Source organism: Puma concolor, chromosome B2, assembly GCF_028749965.1.
Source record: "Puma concolor isolate L17-30 chromosome B2, mPumCon1.1.hap2, whole genome shotgun sequence".
Lineage (NCBI taxonomy): Eukaryota > Metazoa > Chordata > Mammalia > Carnivora > Felidae > Puma > Puma concolor.
Window position 1 is genome coordinate 154,111,538 of NC_141671.1, and position 15,479 is coordinate 154,127,016.

Genomic DNA, 15,479 nt, shown 5'->3' on the forward strand with positions numbered 1-15,479 from the left:
GGGGGTGGTGAGGGTTTATTTTTAGTGTCCCTTGTCATTGTTTCAGAGAACAAATATGTTCTAAAATTTTGATAATCTGTTTTTGTATGCATTAAATTCTCTCACGCCACTATTATTTTCAATCACATGGGCCTGTAGTTTACCAAATAAGGATGTGAGCACTGCAAAGTATTTTTCTTCTAAATAGAATTGTACTGGGGGAGAAGGTGAGGCAAGTTATTATACAGAATATTTCCTTATTCTCTCAGTCAGTGATAGACGCACACCTAAAAAGGTACTTATCAAAAAAACAAATGAAGATGAATTGACATTTGTGTTTACAGCAAGAAATATTTTGAAAGGATAACCAAAATAATTCTTCAGAAATGTTTTATTATTTCCATCTTATTGTGTCTTTCCAAAAATAATATGAAAAGGGATTATTATAGTTTTCTAAATTGTTTGAATTAAAGAGAATGTTTGGCTATTCGTCATTATATTATGAGTTAGTTTTAAAGGCCACTCCCTAAAATGTTTTAACAAACTCTGGAAGTCACAAAATTATCACAGAGACTCCTTCTGGGGCTTATGCAAAAAGTCTCCTTGGCATGACTGGCCCCACAAGGTTCTGCCTGTGATGCAGACCCACGCGGGGCAGCGTGCCAGGCTCTGCTCTAGGAAGAGCTCATGCAGAGGGCCGGGTCTGAAAGGCTCCTTTGTCCCCCATTGCCAGTGACCTGGATGTGGTCCTGAGCTTCCGTTGCTGATAATGTACATGAGTCGCTCTGCTTGTTTATGCTTGTGTTAATGATACAAAAATGACAAAATTTTAAATTTATTTTTTGAGTGAGAGAGCATGTGCAAGTGGGGGAGGGGGGGGAGAGAGAGAGAGAGAGAGAGAGAGAGAGAGAGAGAAGAAGCGGGGGAGGGGCAGAGGAGGGGAGAGGGGGGAGAGAATCCCAAGCAGGCTCCACTGTCAGCCCGGAACCCGCTGCTGGGCTCCATCCCATGACCCTGGGATCGTGATCTGAGCTGAAATCGAGTCGGACACTTAACCGACTGAGCCACCCAGGCGTTTCCACCCCCCCCCCCCCGCCCCCACCGCTGCTTTTTTAACAAGATTTTTTTTTTTAATATTAAATACTTTTCTGTATCCATGAGAAAACATGCCAAATGGTTTTTAAACTAAAATGGAGGAACAGACTGTCCATGCTTCTGTGACAGGCGTTTTTCGAGGCTGAGACTACATGTGGTTAAAAACCATGGAATCCTCTGACCGGTGCTTTCCTTACACCTACATCAGAAGACTTGACACCTGTAGGTGCCTCTCATGTGGGTGTGAAATGCCCCTGAGGTCTGATCAGAGCCCATGTTCCCAAGTGAGGCCAGTAGTGCTGTCGGTGGAAGGAGTGTCACCTCAGGACACACGTCTGATTTTTCTTGTTCTCCCGAGAGAGCTTCAATCAGGTTGATTCCATAAATGTTATATTTTCGGTGAATCTCCTGGTAGAGAGACCAGAGTGTTTTTCTCTTAAAGGCTTTCTTCTAACAGCACATTTGATTTAGCTTGCTTTCTTAAATAGTAGAAATAAAACAGAAATCATAAGATATTTTTCAACAAAATGGAAAGGAAACAGGGGAGCAGAAAAATTGCAGAGGTTACCTAAAAAGGAGAAAGAATTAAAATTGACCAGTCAGGGAGCAGAAAAGTAAATGTCATCACTGGCATATTGTATTCAGGTTGCTCACTGTTCTTCCTGTGTTCCCCTGTGTGTGCAGGTTGTAGACAGTCAGATGTCCCCCGTGTGTGTGTGTACAGGTTGTAGACAGATGTCCCCTGTGTGTGTATGTAGGTTTTAGACAGTCAGATGTCCCGTGTGTGTGTGTGTGTGTGTGTGTGTGTGTGTGTGTGTGTGCAGGTTGTAGACAGTCAGATGTATGTGCAAGTGCCTAATCTGTGTTACAGGGATCACGTGTTGCTACGTGTTACAGCTCTCATTTATCTCACTACGTATCGTGAGACATGCTGTTTCCAATGATGCAAGAAGGGTGTACCTTGAAATCTAGCTTCCTTTCCCCAGACACAGCTCTTGAAGAGCTGGGGACATGCAACCCGCTTTCTTTCTTCTTCCTCACTTACCAGTGTTCCGCATTTCGTGGAATGAGTCTTGGAGCAAACAACAGGCAGGCATGAGAAATAGCATTTTTATCTCCAGAATTGGAGATTTTTTTTCTTTAGACAAAGTAGTAGTGATTTTCTCCCCCCCCCCCCCATTGTCATTTTTCAGTCCCCATAAGCGTACCCTTATTTTAGAAACCTGGGACAGCTGATTATAGACTTCTAATTGGCAATTTGTCTACCTGCAGTTTTTTTCAAGTGTTGTTCAAGAATCAGTAAATAAACTTAGTATTTCTGGCTATATAAGGACATTTTACTCACCAAAATCTTTCAGGTCCTCTTAGGAGACTTTTACAAAGTGAAATGACATGAAATGGTACATTTCCTGAAAGAAGGGCTGTGTTTAACTCATGTCTCATTTGCTGGGAAGTGATAGTGAAGCTTTCTAATTTCAGCCTCTCTTCTATGTACTGTTGACGCTTTTCATCTTGACACCTGATGGGTGCAGATCAAGAAAGTTGTCAAATGTTGGCAGCTTCTATGGGTGGTGAGTAGAAATCCCCAGCTGCCATCGGGTGCACACCAGGTGAGGAGGTGATGACAGGACGGCCCACTTCTGGAACTGCCTACCTGAGATCTTGGATCAAGAGAAATGGGTTTGGGGGGCCGTGGTGGTTCAAGTCAGTGAGGTGTCTTGATACAAGCGTGGGTCATGATCTCGCATTTGTGGGATTGAGCCTCGTGCTGGGCTCCTTGGGATTCTCTCTCTCCCTCGCTCTGCTCCTCCCCTGCTGTGTGCACATGCTTTTCTCTCCCTAAATAAATAAATAAATAAACAAACATTTTTAAAAAAGAGAGAAATGGGTTTAAAACCTCAGTTGTGGTTTTCTTTCCATTTATAAAAATAGTTTGAAGATTTGTCGGATAATGTGTTACAAATACACATTTGAGTCATAAGCCAACAGTTGAATTTCACACTGCTTTTTATAGCCACATTCACTGTATTTTGAGTGCATTAGGTAGATGTGGTATAACTGTCGTTTCGCAAGCGTGAAATTAGACATTTCATCCATGTACGTTTAGAGCTGAATGTGTTATTAATGTATTCTGCTCTGTTTATAGCTGAATGAATTTTTTTTCCTCATTATAAATAGGCTCTTGAAGTTTACCCAGCCGTAGTGAAGATTCAGTTCACATATAAGTCCTCAGGGATTTTAATTTTGTTTTATTTTGGCCAGGAATGCTCTATTAAACAAATATTCATGTAAATCAAACTCATGAACTAATAAATAATAAAGTCTTCCCAGGTAAACATGAGACATAAGATGTATTTAACTTTGAGAACCTCGTCAGTCACATCCTGACAGTGGGCACAAACCAGACAGGTGTGTGGTTTTTATCACCCTAGTGATGTGCAAGGGAGATAGCCATAAGATAAGTCTTAAGACACAGCTATTGAAATACATATTTCCATATAAAAAGTGTACACAATGGCCATGGCTTAGAGTCTCAAGAGTGTCTTTACTCAGTCGTGTCCACTGCTGTAAAAACACAATCAGAACATTGCTCTATTGCTTTGTTACTCAAGAGGTGCAGCCAGCAGCCCTTTGCCAGCAGTGGGTCGTCCAGGTTTCTCTCGAGAAGGTCTTCACCCTTGCCATTCACAGAAGTGACTTCCTTCCCTAGCCCTCTGCCCCACCTCTGTGGACTCGGGTCCCCCGGAGGGCTCCTAGGCTTTCCTGACCATCTGTTCACACAAAATCTTTTACCAAGTTACATAAGCAGGTTTTGAAGCTGATGTGTTTTAGATGCGACGCTAGTTGATGACCTAAAGATGAGATTGATTTTTTAGGCCTGTGGCTCTTTGAAACATCTCAACTGCCCATGGAGCTCTGGGGGAAGTATAGGGGCCACCCTTGATCTTTTCTGGCACAGTCTTGTCTGTCCCCAGGAGTGAGGGTGTGTGTGTGTGTGTGTGTGTGTGTGTGTGTGTGTGTGTGTGTGTGTGGCTGTGGTGGAAAGAGAGGAGCTCTGAGCTGATCAGAATTGAAAATTCTGATCAAAATAGGTTTCGTGGGTTTTTTTTTTTTAATAATTTTTTTAAGTTTATTTACTTTGAGAGAGAGCATGTGTACATGAGTGGGGGGAAGGGCAAAGAAAGAGGGAGAGAGAGAATCCCAACCAGGCTCCAAGCCATCAGCATGGTACCTGACATGAGGCTCGATCCCATGAACCATGAGATCATGACCTGAGCTGAAAGCAAGAGTTGGACACTTAACCAACTGAGCCACCCAAGTGCCCCCAAATTAGGTTTCTTTTAATTTTGGCTTTCATTTTATTTATTTCAGAGAGGGAGTGCACAAGTTGGGGGGAGGGAGAGAGAGAATCCCAAACATGCCCCTTGCTCAGCACAGAGCCCAACGCAGGGCTCGATCCCACAACCCTGGGATCATGACCTGAGCCGAAATCAAGAGTCAGATGCTCAACCAGCTGAGCCACTTGGGTGCACCTTAAACTGAAATTACTAACAGTATCTTTTGTGTTAGGTAGGCCCAACCTCTTGGGTTATCATACCAAGGTTAAAAACCACTTTGACTAGAATCAGTTTACGAGTAGAAGAGAACTAATGTAAATGATCCTTCAAAGAAACTCACCCTTTATGGCTTAAGATGATGAAATGTATCAACTGAGGAGAAATCTGTGGGTAGTACTTAGGAAGAGAACCAACCTTATAATTACAGCTGTTACATGGGGTCATCAGAGGGTCCCCTTACAGCCCAGCGAGTACTGCTTGTGGCATGAAATGATGACAGCTCCAGAATATGTGGTCTTGTATTAAAGACAAAGACCCTCACGTTCTGGAGAAGGCTGTGGCGGTGTCTTACCTCCTACATTAACATGCAGATGGGTGTTCAGTGCCTATTTCTTGACTGAATAATTGATTGAATTTAGGATTAAAATTCTCTAATTTCTGAGGACATGATTTTTCTTTTTCTTTTTTTTTCTTTTTTTTCAATGTTTTTATTTATTTTTGGGACAGAGAGAGACAGAGCATGAACGGGGGAGGGGCAGAGAGAGAGGGAGACACAGAATCGGAAACAGGCTCCAGGCTCTGAGCCATCAGCCCAGAGCCTGACGCGGGGCTCGAACCCACGGACCGCGAGATCGTGACCTGGCTGAAGTCGGACGCTTAACCGACTGCGCCACCCAGGCGCCCCAGGACATGATTTTTCAAACTGGTAGTTTTCTATAATCTATTTTATCATTAGACCTCAAGAACCAATTTAATTATTGGTAAGTTATTCTTGTTTATGTAATTGATTTTTTAGCTTTTTTTTTTTTTAAGTTATTTTTGTCTGTGTAAATTATTTCTTAGCTGTTTTCGTGGTATTCAAACTTTGCCTGCACCAGAATCACCTGGAGAGCATGTTACAAAAGATTGCTGCCCCCTGTCCCCTGGAATTAGATTTAGGAGGCCTAGGGCAGGACCCCAAGAATTGGTAATTTAAAAAATATACATATTTATTTATTTTTTGAGAGAGAGTGAGAGAGAGAGAGAGAGAGAGAGAGAGGCAGGCGGGAGGGGCAGAGAGAGGAGGAGACCCAGAATCCGAAGCAGGCTCCAGGCTCCAAGCTGCCAGCACAGAGCCCAGTGTGGGGCTTGAGCTCATGAACCGTGAGATCATGACCTGAGCCGAAGTCGGACACTTAACCGACTGAGCCCCCCAGGCACCCCAAGAATTGGCAGTTTTAACAAATTCCCAGATGATGCTAAGGGTGGGAGTAACTGCCATCAGCATGTCCCACTGTTCAGAACATCTCATGTTCATTACTGCCACAATACTTGGCTCTAAATATATCTCATGAAGCTCATTCCTCCTGTATTAAACTCTTATGTGTAAGCAAATGAAACACAAGTAAAATCTTTCATTGTTCATCCCCTTGCACTGTAATGGGGACTTGGCCTCTTAGCTGGGTGGGTAGATGCTTTACATGCACTGAAAAAAGGACCAGAAGCTATGTTTTAAAATACAGCTATATCTGAGTGACAGGGTTGTCGATGATTTTTATTTTTATTTTATTTTATTTATGCTATTTTTTCTTAAGTTTTTTTTTACAATGCATGACTTGGGGAGGGTAGAGTCAGAAAAAATGTTTTTCAACTACTTTAGTATATTTGAAATAACTGATAATGGGATATTCATCCCTTACCTTAGATCAGGGCTTGGCAAACTTTTTCTGCAAAGAGTTAGATGTAAGTATTTTAGACCTTGGGGGCAACGTGGTCTCTGTGCTGCTACCCAGCTCTGCATTCAGACTGCGCAGGGAGCCACAGGCAGCACAGGAATGAATGAGTGTGGTACTGTTTCCATAAAATTTTATTTAGGGACATTGAAATTGGCACTTCATGTAATTTTCTCACATTGAGAAATATTTTTCTTTTGATTTTTTTCGGTCACTTAAACCCCCGAGAACCATTCTTAGTTTATGGGCCTACAGAAACAGGATGAAGTGCGTTTGGCCCATGGGCTACGGTTTGCTGTCGCTGCAAGATGATTATTTCCCTGAAAAGCGTGTTTCTGGGAAGTCATGACTGACCATTGTGATCACCTTGGAGTAGTATCTCTGTCTTATTAACTAGTGCGGGAGATTGGGTCTGGGGTTTTTTTTTTGCCAGTTATCTTTAGTATTTTCAGTCTTGAAAGAGAAAAATGATTTTTTTTTCTCCCCAGGATAATGATAAATGTTTTTTGATAGAGGAAACACTTCAGCCATTTCAGAAATGCAAGTGACTTTGCTCGGTTGTTTCACTTTTGATGGTGGGAGATACACAACTGAGAATGTTAAGTAATACTGTGAGCAGTATAAGGAAAAAAGAGCTTCCTTTTTGAGTCATTTAATTCTGATGCCATTTGGTTACTGGGTTTTAGACCCCAGCTGTCCTGGCTTTTCAGGCATGACCCTACAGAAATGCCCAGCAGCTGCCCGTACAGGGACCTGGCTCGGCCCGGAATCTGTAGCTCTGTCTGCCAGCACCAGCGAGGCCTCTGTCCTTCCTGCAGACTCACACTGTCATTTGTTGTGGTTTAAGGAAATGAGTGATGGCTGTCTCTTTGTTTTATTTTACTTTAATAATTTAAATGTATATGTAAAACATAGAAATGAAACACTAAAAATTATGTTAGGAATTTCTGCTTACTAGTTTTAGGGACATGCTTTGGAAAGCATGGGGTCCCCAGATGCCCTGCACCCAAGCCTGCAGGTTGTTCATTGCACACTCCAGGTACTCTCATAGCTGGTGGAGCGGGCTTTCTGCATGTAGGACCCAGGAAAACGTGGTTTTTACATTTATATCTGTCTCTGCAGCGGGTTCTTTTTACGCTCAAGTTTGGAAACTGCTGGTTAGGGGAATAAGAGAACACGCTAACAGGGTCAGTTGGTGGCCTTTCCAGCAGCGTTTTGTGTGGCTGTGTTGTTTCTCACACCCTGAGACAGGGCCTTTGACACATACTCTGAAAAGCACTCCTCACAATGCAGGATGCAGCGCAGGTAGGAAAAAAGCCCTCATTTCCCTCAAAACACAGCCTTTAAGAAAAGAAGAATGTTCTCGATGAAGTACATCTGTGTTGGCCTTTTAGGGTTGGTTTCTTTTAACCAGGTAGGTCTGTCCATGTTTACTTTCTAGCTCTTTAAGCCCTAAAGCCCAAGGATGTCAGAAAGAGAAGAGGTTTGTGTCTTTTATTCTTTTATTGTATTTCTACAAGAAGCATGTGATAACTTGGTGGTGCAAAGGATAATGATAAGTGGAGTTTGTGCTTTTACCTAGGGGGAACCCCTAACTTGAAATTACTGTGGCTGAACCAAGATGCAGGGATACAAGCCCGGCGCTTGGACGCGCTGCTAGGCTGCTTCGACCTCTCCTCCTCAAGAGAAGAGCTGCAGGCGGTGGAGAATCCCTTCAAAGCACTGTGCTGCCTCCTGACGTACCTCTTCGTGCAGGTAACCTGAGCTCCTCACCCTGGAGGCTGCAGTGGCTCCTCACTCCTGCCCTTGCCTTGTGGGAGGGTGGTGGCCTGGGGTGTGGCTACGGACTCTTTCCCGTGCCATTTTCCAGCATCTACCCCGTGAGCGCTAGCCCCCCGCGGTTCTCTAACTAAAACACGGGTTCCATGTTGGTACACACGTCAGAGGCCTGTCTGCTGTCGGACCTGGAGGCTTGCAATGCACGTGAGTTTAGTGGAGGCTGGGGAGACCTTGCAGGTGAGGGAACCTGCTTTCACTTTGCTTATGCTTTCCAAGCATTTTGACTCATGTGGTGCCTCCCCTGTGGCTGTCACTGTCTGCGAGGTGGCTCCCGTCCTGGGGTCCAGGGTTGTGGTGAGAAGGCCCAGGGCTGCTGGCAGCTTACTTCCACTGTCCAAGTCGCAGTCGCTCACTCCTCTCCAGATGTTTACTAAGCACTTCCCTATCCCAGTCTGGGACGAGGTATGGTTACTCCCTGGGGTTACTGGGGCATTGCACTGTGGGACACATGAAATGTGTTTTGTAGAAGGGCCCAATAAAGTGTCCACTAGGATCACTGTCGTCACAGTGTGTGTCCTCCTCGCCCAGATAAACCCGGGGTTGGAGGCCTCGAGTTAGGGTGCAGTGCTAGGTCTTGATTGGTGTTCCTCAACAAGTTGGACAGTTTGTTTCCTTAGTTTTACACTTAATGTGTGAGAATTATAAAGGCGCATGAAGGTATTTGCCTTTTTAAAAAAAATTTTTTTAAGGTTTATTTTTGAGACAAAGAGACATACAGCACAAGCGGAAGAGGAGCAGAGAGCAAGGGAGAGACAGAATCCAAAGCAGCTCCAGGCTCCTGAGCTGTCAGCACAGAGCCCGACACGGGGCTTGATCTCACAGACTGCAAGATCATGACCTGAACCGAAGTCGGGTGCTTCACGACTGAGCCACCCATGTGCCCCAGTGTTTGCCTTTTTAATAGTTGCCCAATGGGGCGCCTGGGTGGCGCAGTCGGTTAAGCGTCCGACTTCAGCCAGGTCACGATCTCGCGGTCCGTGAGTTCGAGCCCCGCGTCAGGCTCTGGGCTGATGGCTCGGAGCCTGGAGCCTGTTTCCGATTCTGTGTCTCCCTCTCTCTCTGCCCCTCCCCTGTTCATGCTCTGTCTCTCTCTGTCCCAAAAATAAAAAAAAAAAAAAAAAAAAAAAAAAAAGTTGAAAAAAAAAATTAAAAAAAAAAAAAAAAAAGAATAGTTGCCCAAGTGCAGGGTAATGTTTAGACACCTCAGTGAAGGAAGGACCGGATCACTCCCTCTCCCACTTCCCTTCCTTGTCTGTATTATTTTTAAATGACTTTTGTCTCACTTTTGTGGAGCAACAATAAAAAAAGGCCTTTGCAATCACTTCTCTATTTCTTTAGCCCACTTAGACCTCCCGTATTCTCAACCCCTTTGAGCCATCTTACCTTCTACTCTGGGCTCCGATGTGACAGATCTTGGGTCTCTTTCTTTGGCATAACCATCAGATTTTTACTTGGCTGGAGTAGAAAGTTACATGACTATTTCTCAAACCTGAATTCACTTTATGAATTATTGATTATCATTAAGAAACTTATTCTTGGGGCGCCTAGGTGGCTCAGTCGGTTGAGCGTCCGACTTTGGCTCAGGTCATGATCTCACAGTTCATGAGTTCGACCCCCGTGTCAGGCTCTGTGCTGACGGCTTGGAGCCTGGAGCCTGCTTTGCATTCTGTGTCTCCCTCTCTCTCTGCTCCTTCCCTGCCTCACACGTTGTCTCTCTCTCAAAAATAAATACAGATTAAAAAAATGAAAAAAAAAAAAAAAAAACTTACTCTTATCATGGAATTACATTTCAAGGGCACGTTACACTGATTTTTCTTTTTCTTTTCTAAATTTTTCTTTTGTCTCTGCCAGTCTATAGCTAGTTCTGCATTTTGCATTTTGTAAAAATGTGGTATGGCTAAATAACTCACAGAGATTTTATTGCTTCATTACTGGGTTCACATGCACCAGTGTAAACTTTAGTTTTTGCATTACTGGTTTTTTTAAAGCTTTTTTTTTTTTTTAATGTGTATTTATTCATTTTGAGAGAAAGAGTGTGGGGATGACAAGCAGAGACAGAAGAAGAGAGGGAATCCCAAGCAGGCTCTGCACTGTCAGTGCAGAACCCAACATGGGACTTGATCTCACGAACTGTGAGATCATGACCTGAGCCAAAATCAAAGAGTTGGACCCTCAACCGACTGAGCCACCCAGGCACCCTGCATTACTGTTTTGAGTAGAAAGTTCCATTATTTGTACCAGACTTAGAAATATAAATGGCAGAAGATAGATTTTTTAAGTGTAAAACTGCTTTTCTTTTGATAGTATTTATTACATACACATGCATTTATCAGCTCACATTTTTGGCTGCGAGCGGGCCATAGTGGGGACTGGGAATGGTGGATAACCAAGAGCTATAGCTTCGCATCCAGAAACATTCGTGTGTTTTCTTCCTAATAACCGTGTGCATATGGACAGTAACTTGTGGGACACACAGTTTGAATTACTTTTTCAGCACAAGAGACGGGCTGTTGGACCCATTGACGGTCACTCATACAGCTCTGTGCTTGTCACTTGTGCAGGTGACTGTCAGTTATGAAAATCCATTTCCAGCAGAAAAAAGTCCAAACCACACAACAGTAGCTCTACATCTCATATATTTATATAAACCTGAAGCACATAAGCATCAGGAGGAAAATTTCCACTTTTATCTTTCTGGTGATACTAATAATTACCTTTAAATAAGAATACTTCTAGTGGGAGTCAGCGCGAGGTAGACATGTTGGCCTGACTTAAAGGGCACATTTAAATGAGGACTTTTTAAAACTGAAAAACAATGAATCAACACATCAGTGGCATCTCTGAGATGAAGGTACTAAAATGTATTCACAGGTTCATTATTTTCTTAGGTTTCATAAGGCTAAAAATATAAATTTATAAAAATACTATATTTTTATATGGTCAAGCTTAAGTTAAATGTTTTGATGTACGGTGGGTGGTAAAGAACCTATGGAGAAGCTAAGTGGTCTCATAACCTCCAAGTTAGCAACAACACTTCCTATTAAAAGTTTATCTGAGAAAATTCCCTGGAAGAGTAAGTTTACATCAGAGCAAGTGTACGTATTTTTTATAATTTATAGTAGAGCAGATGTTTTATAATAATGTCTGTTATGTGAAATTCTAAAAAAAACTTTGGTGTTATTAAGAATTTGGCACTCTCTGCTGTGGTTTAAGATTGGTTAACTACGAAGATGGTGGCAGAATATGAAATTAGCTAAGTGTGAAAACCATGACATATGAGATAGTTATTCTTTTCTCATAAGTAGGCATTTTACTCAAAACTTGCTAATGGCAAGAAGTAGAATTACATGCGAACAAACCCAGTCTAAACAGAAGAGAGGTGGGCGCTTATGGAATAGAAAAACAGTGTGTTCTTTGCTTGGTCTGGCTTCTGTAGATTGGAGCCTTTCTTCTTGGTCATGAGTACCACACATCTGTAGACTTTTGTGTTTTTCCTGAAATCATTATAGCTGTCATTTATACAAAGGCAACAACTTCTTCAGAATAAAAATGGAACAGGGCAGGGTAGTGACAGGGTTGCTGCCTTGCGTGGGGCAGAGGTGACGGATGCCAGAAGTATTTGCTTCTCCAGGAGAGCAGGGGGGAGCAGGAGTCCCCAGGGAACAGTCGTTCTGGTTTATGATGGGGTCATTTTGATTGGGAGTAAACATATTAGCCATTTTTATCATTGATAAAGAATCGAAATTCTTATCCATGAGTTTGTGGTTGTTTCCCTGATTTTTTCCCCTTCAAGCGTTTACTTGCCACAGAATGCATTCCCTTCCAGAAAGAAGGTCTTGTGTTCCTACGATGGCAGTGAGAACGCTGAGCAAGGCTTCGTGTAGTGCTTTTGTCTGGCTGGCAGAATTTGGTGGCTCAGCTGGCAAAGTCACTGCCCGTAACCCTGAGAGGAGATGGTGTCCGAGAGTAGCCTGCTGTCGTCATTCCCATCATTCACTTGAGATCCAGAATTTCCACATCCACTCTTTCTCCATACCCCTGCCCCCCTGTTTTCACTCACACTTTGGTTAGCCCCGATTCCACGCAAGACTGGAGGGGCTCAGATGTGGGGGTTGTGGTTTCCGTCAGACTGGGATCTGAGGACACAGGTTTCACCGGGGCTGGCAGGGGCGGAAGTTTATCCCAGCCTTGATCTCGCCAGCTCACACTACAGACCCCTGAACCGCCAGCCCTGGGAATTGGTGCCCAAAACAATCACCTGTGTTGCTCTAAGAGTCCAGCTTGGTTGTGGCTCATGCCCCTCCCGGGTATCCCAGAGATTTCTGCCTTGCTAGAGAGTGACCAGGCCTGGTCCATCTTGGCCCCGGATGTCATGGAGAGCTTTACACCAGGACTGTGGACTCCTGCTCACCTCTGCCTCTTCTGCTGCCCTGTGCAAGTGCCTGCATTTAGCCATTGAGCCCATGGCAGGGTCAGGTTTTTCCCAGAGCTGATGCTGGTTCTCTTTCTCTGTCCCTTTCAGGTGGACACGCTTTGCCTGGAGGATCTGCATGCTTTCATTGCTCAGGCCTTGTGCCTCCAAGGAAAACCAACTGTGCAGCTCGTAGACTTACAGGTACTGCATGACTGACCGATTGTCACAGTTCTGAAGACACCCTGCCTCACCACCCCTTTGTTCTGTTTAGTTTTGGTTGGTGTTTCACAGAAAAGATAAAAAGGCATATTTAGCCAAGATGTTTTCCTGGTGCAGTGGTGTGGTTCGTCTGTCCACAGCGGAGCCCTGAGTCCTGCTGGGTTAGTGAACTTCAAGCAGATCTCTGTACAAATGGCGTCCCGCATTTCTTGGAAGTGGCCATCCAGACCTGTGTCACAGCTGTGTCATGTGCTCACAAGTGCTGCCTCTTTCCAGCGCTGAGAAATTGACAGTTCTTAATCCTGTCTCAGTGTTGTAGTAATATGAAGACAGCAGTCTGATCCCTTATAAGTCTTGCTAACTTTAGGAGAACAGGATGCCTTTTTCTGGTATTAGTGACTTTGGTGCATACACACCTTGTCTCCCATACTTGGTGTCTGCTCTCTGGGGCTGGGCTACATCCCACCTGCCTTGTGTCCTCTCCCAGTGCCTTGCTTGTGAAGTGTTTAGTAAACAGTGTTGGTCACCGGAGGTTATTCAGACGCTGCCATTCACGAGTGTTTACTCCTTTAATTTCACAAACTAGTCCGTTTGCAGCTAACCCCGGCTACTCTCCTTTGTGGCCACACCCTGTTACGTCTGATGGTTATTTCTTAGAAGAAGCCCCAAGGTCAGGCCAGTTGTTTGTGGAAACTTAAGACTGTGCTTTGTAAATGCCATTGGATGATGATAATGAGTTTTATCCATAGTTTCTAGTTAATTGAATTAGTTTTCACTTGTCTTTCTAGTGAAAAAAAAAGCCTGATAAATTTCATTTATAAACAATATTTAATCTAATCTCAGAACTCTTATGTACTAGGTTTACTTCATAAACTAATTCTCATGGTGGTCCAATTAAATGAACAGGGCCGGGTTTTTTTTTTGTGTTTTCACTTTTACATCCATCATATTCAAGAAAGTTCATTTTAAATTTTTTTTTTTTTTTTTTTCAACGTTTATTTATTTTTGGGACATAGAGAGACAGAGCATGAACGGGGGAGGGGCAGAAAGAGAGGGAGACACAGAATCGGAAACAGGCTCCAGGCTCCGAGCCATCAGCCCAGAGCCTGACGCGGGGCTCGAACTCACGGACCGTGAGATTGTGACCTGGCTGAAGTCGGACGCTTAACCGACTGCGCCACCCAGGCGCCCCGAAAGTTCATTTTAAAAATGGACTTTTTTTTCCTCCTTTGGCAAGACGCCATTTTAAATAATGGGTTTGGGGTTATTAGTAGGTTAGTGCTAATTCTTTTTTTATTGAGGTATCATTGACATTATAGAAGTTTCAGGTGCTCAACATGATGATTCAATATTTGTGTACATTGTGGAATGATCGCCACAGTAAGTTTGGCTAGTATCTGTCACCACACATAGTTACAGAACATTTTTCTAGTGATGAGAACTTTCACGGTTTCCTCTCTTAGCAGCTCTCAGATCTGCGGCACAGCAGTATTAACTATGTACATCCTATGGCTTATTTATGTTACCACTGGAAGTCTTACCTTTTGGCCCCCTTCACCTATTTTGGTCACCCCAGGGTCACAGATATGAGTGAAATCATATGGTATTGTCTTTCTCTGACTTACTGCACTTGGCATGGTGCCCTCAGGGTCCATCCATGTTACCACAAATGGCACGATTTCTTTTTTTTTTCCTTTATGGTTGAATAATACAGTATTGCATTGTGTATATATACCATGTCTCTCTTTTTTTTAATCTGTTCATCAGTTGATAGACACTTAGGTTGTTTCCATATCTTGGCTGTTGTGAGTGAGAATGCTGTAGTGAACGTGGGGTGCACGTATCTCTTCAAGATAGTGACTTGACTTCCTTCAGATATTTCCACAGAAGTTGGATCGCTGGGTTGTGTGGTAGCTCTATTTCTAACTTCTGGAGGACCTCCACACTGTTTCTGACAGTGGCTGCACCAGTTTGTGTTCCCACCAGCAGTGCACAAGGGCTCCCGTTTCTCTACATGCTCGCCGACACTCATCTTTTGCCTTTTTGATGATGGCACTTCCAAACCAGTGTGGCAAATTAATTGACCATACATGCTTGGATTTACTTTTGAGCTTTTTATTCTGTTCCATTGATTGTTGTGTCTGTTTTCATGCTGATGCCATACTGTTTTGTTTCACGATAGCTTTGTAATACAGTTGGAAATCAGGGAGCGTGATGCCTTCGGCTTTGTTGTTTCTCAAGATTGCTTTGGCTATTTGGGTCTTTTGTGGTTCCATACACATTTTAGGATTGTTTGCCATATTTCTGTGAAAAATGCCACTGGAATGTTTTTGAGGTTGCACTGAATCTGTAGATTGCTTTGGATAATATGGGCATTTTAACAACACTTGTTTTCCCATCCACGAGCAGGGGTGGTCTTTCCTATTCTTTGTGCCGTCTGCAGTTTCTTTCATCAGTGTGTTACAGCTCTCAGTACAGGTCTTTCACCTTCCTGGTTAAATTTATGCCCAAGTATTTAATTCTTTTTGGTGCAGTTATAAATGGGATTATTCTCTTAATTTCTCTTGCTGCTATTTCATTCTTAGTATATAGAAATGCAACATATTTTGTGTATTGATATTGTATCCTACAGCCTTATTAATTCATGTATTAGTTCCAACCATT

The 15,479-nt window shown here is 43.3% G+C and overlaps 1 protein-coding gene across 20 annotated transcripts in view; it reads left to right on the forward strand.

The window, feature by feature from the left end:
- Positions 1–15,479, forward strand: part of FAM120B (family with sequence similarity 120 member B) — a 112,483-nt gene that overhangs the window by 46,078 nt on the left and 50,926 nt on the right. For 19 of the 20 annotated variants that reach the window (XR_015251744.1, XR_015251746.1, XR_015251747.1 and 16 more), the window contains 2 exons: positions 7,926–8,098; positions 12,705–12,797. Coding sequence is in view for 16 of the 20 variants with exons in the window: in XM_086708348.1 (XP_086564474.1) it covers positions 7,926–8,098; positions 12,705–12,797 (266 nt within the window). In the remaining 4 variants the exon portion in view is untranslated. Of the gene's footprint in view, positions 1–7,925; positions 8,099–12,704; positions 12,798–15,479 lie in introns of those variants that run through there. The other variant, XM_086708359.1, reaches the window with a different exon arrangement.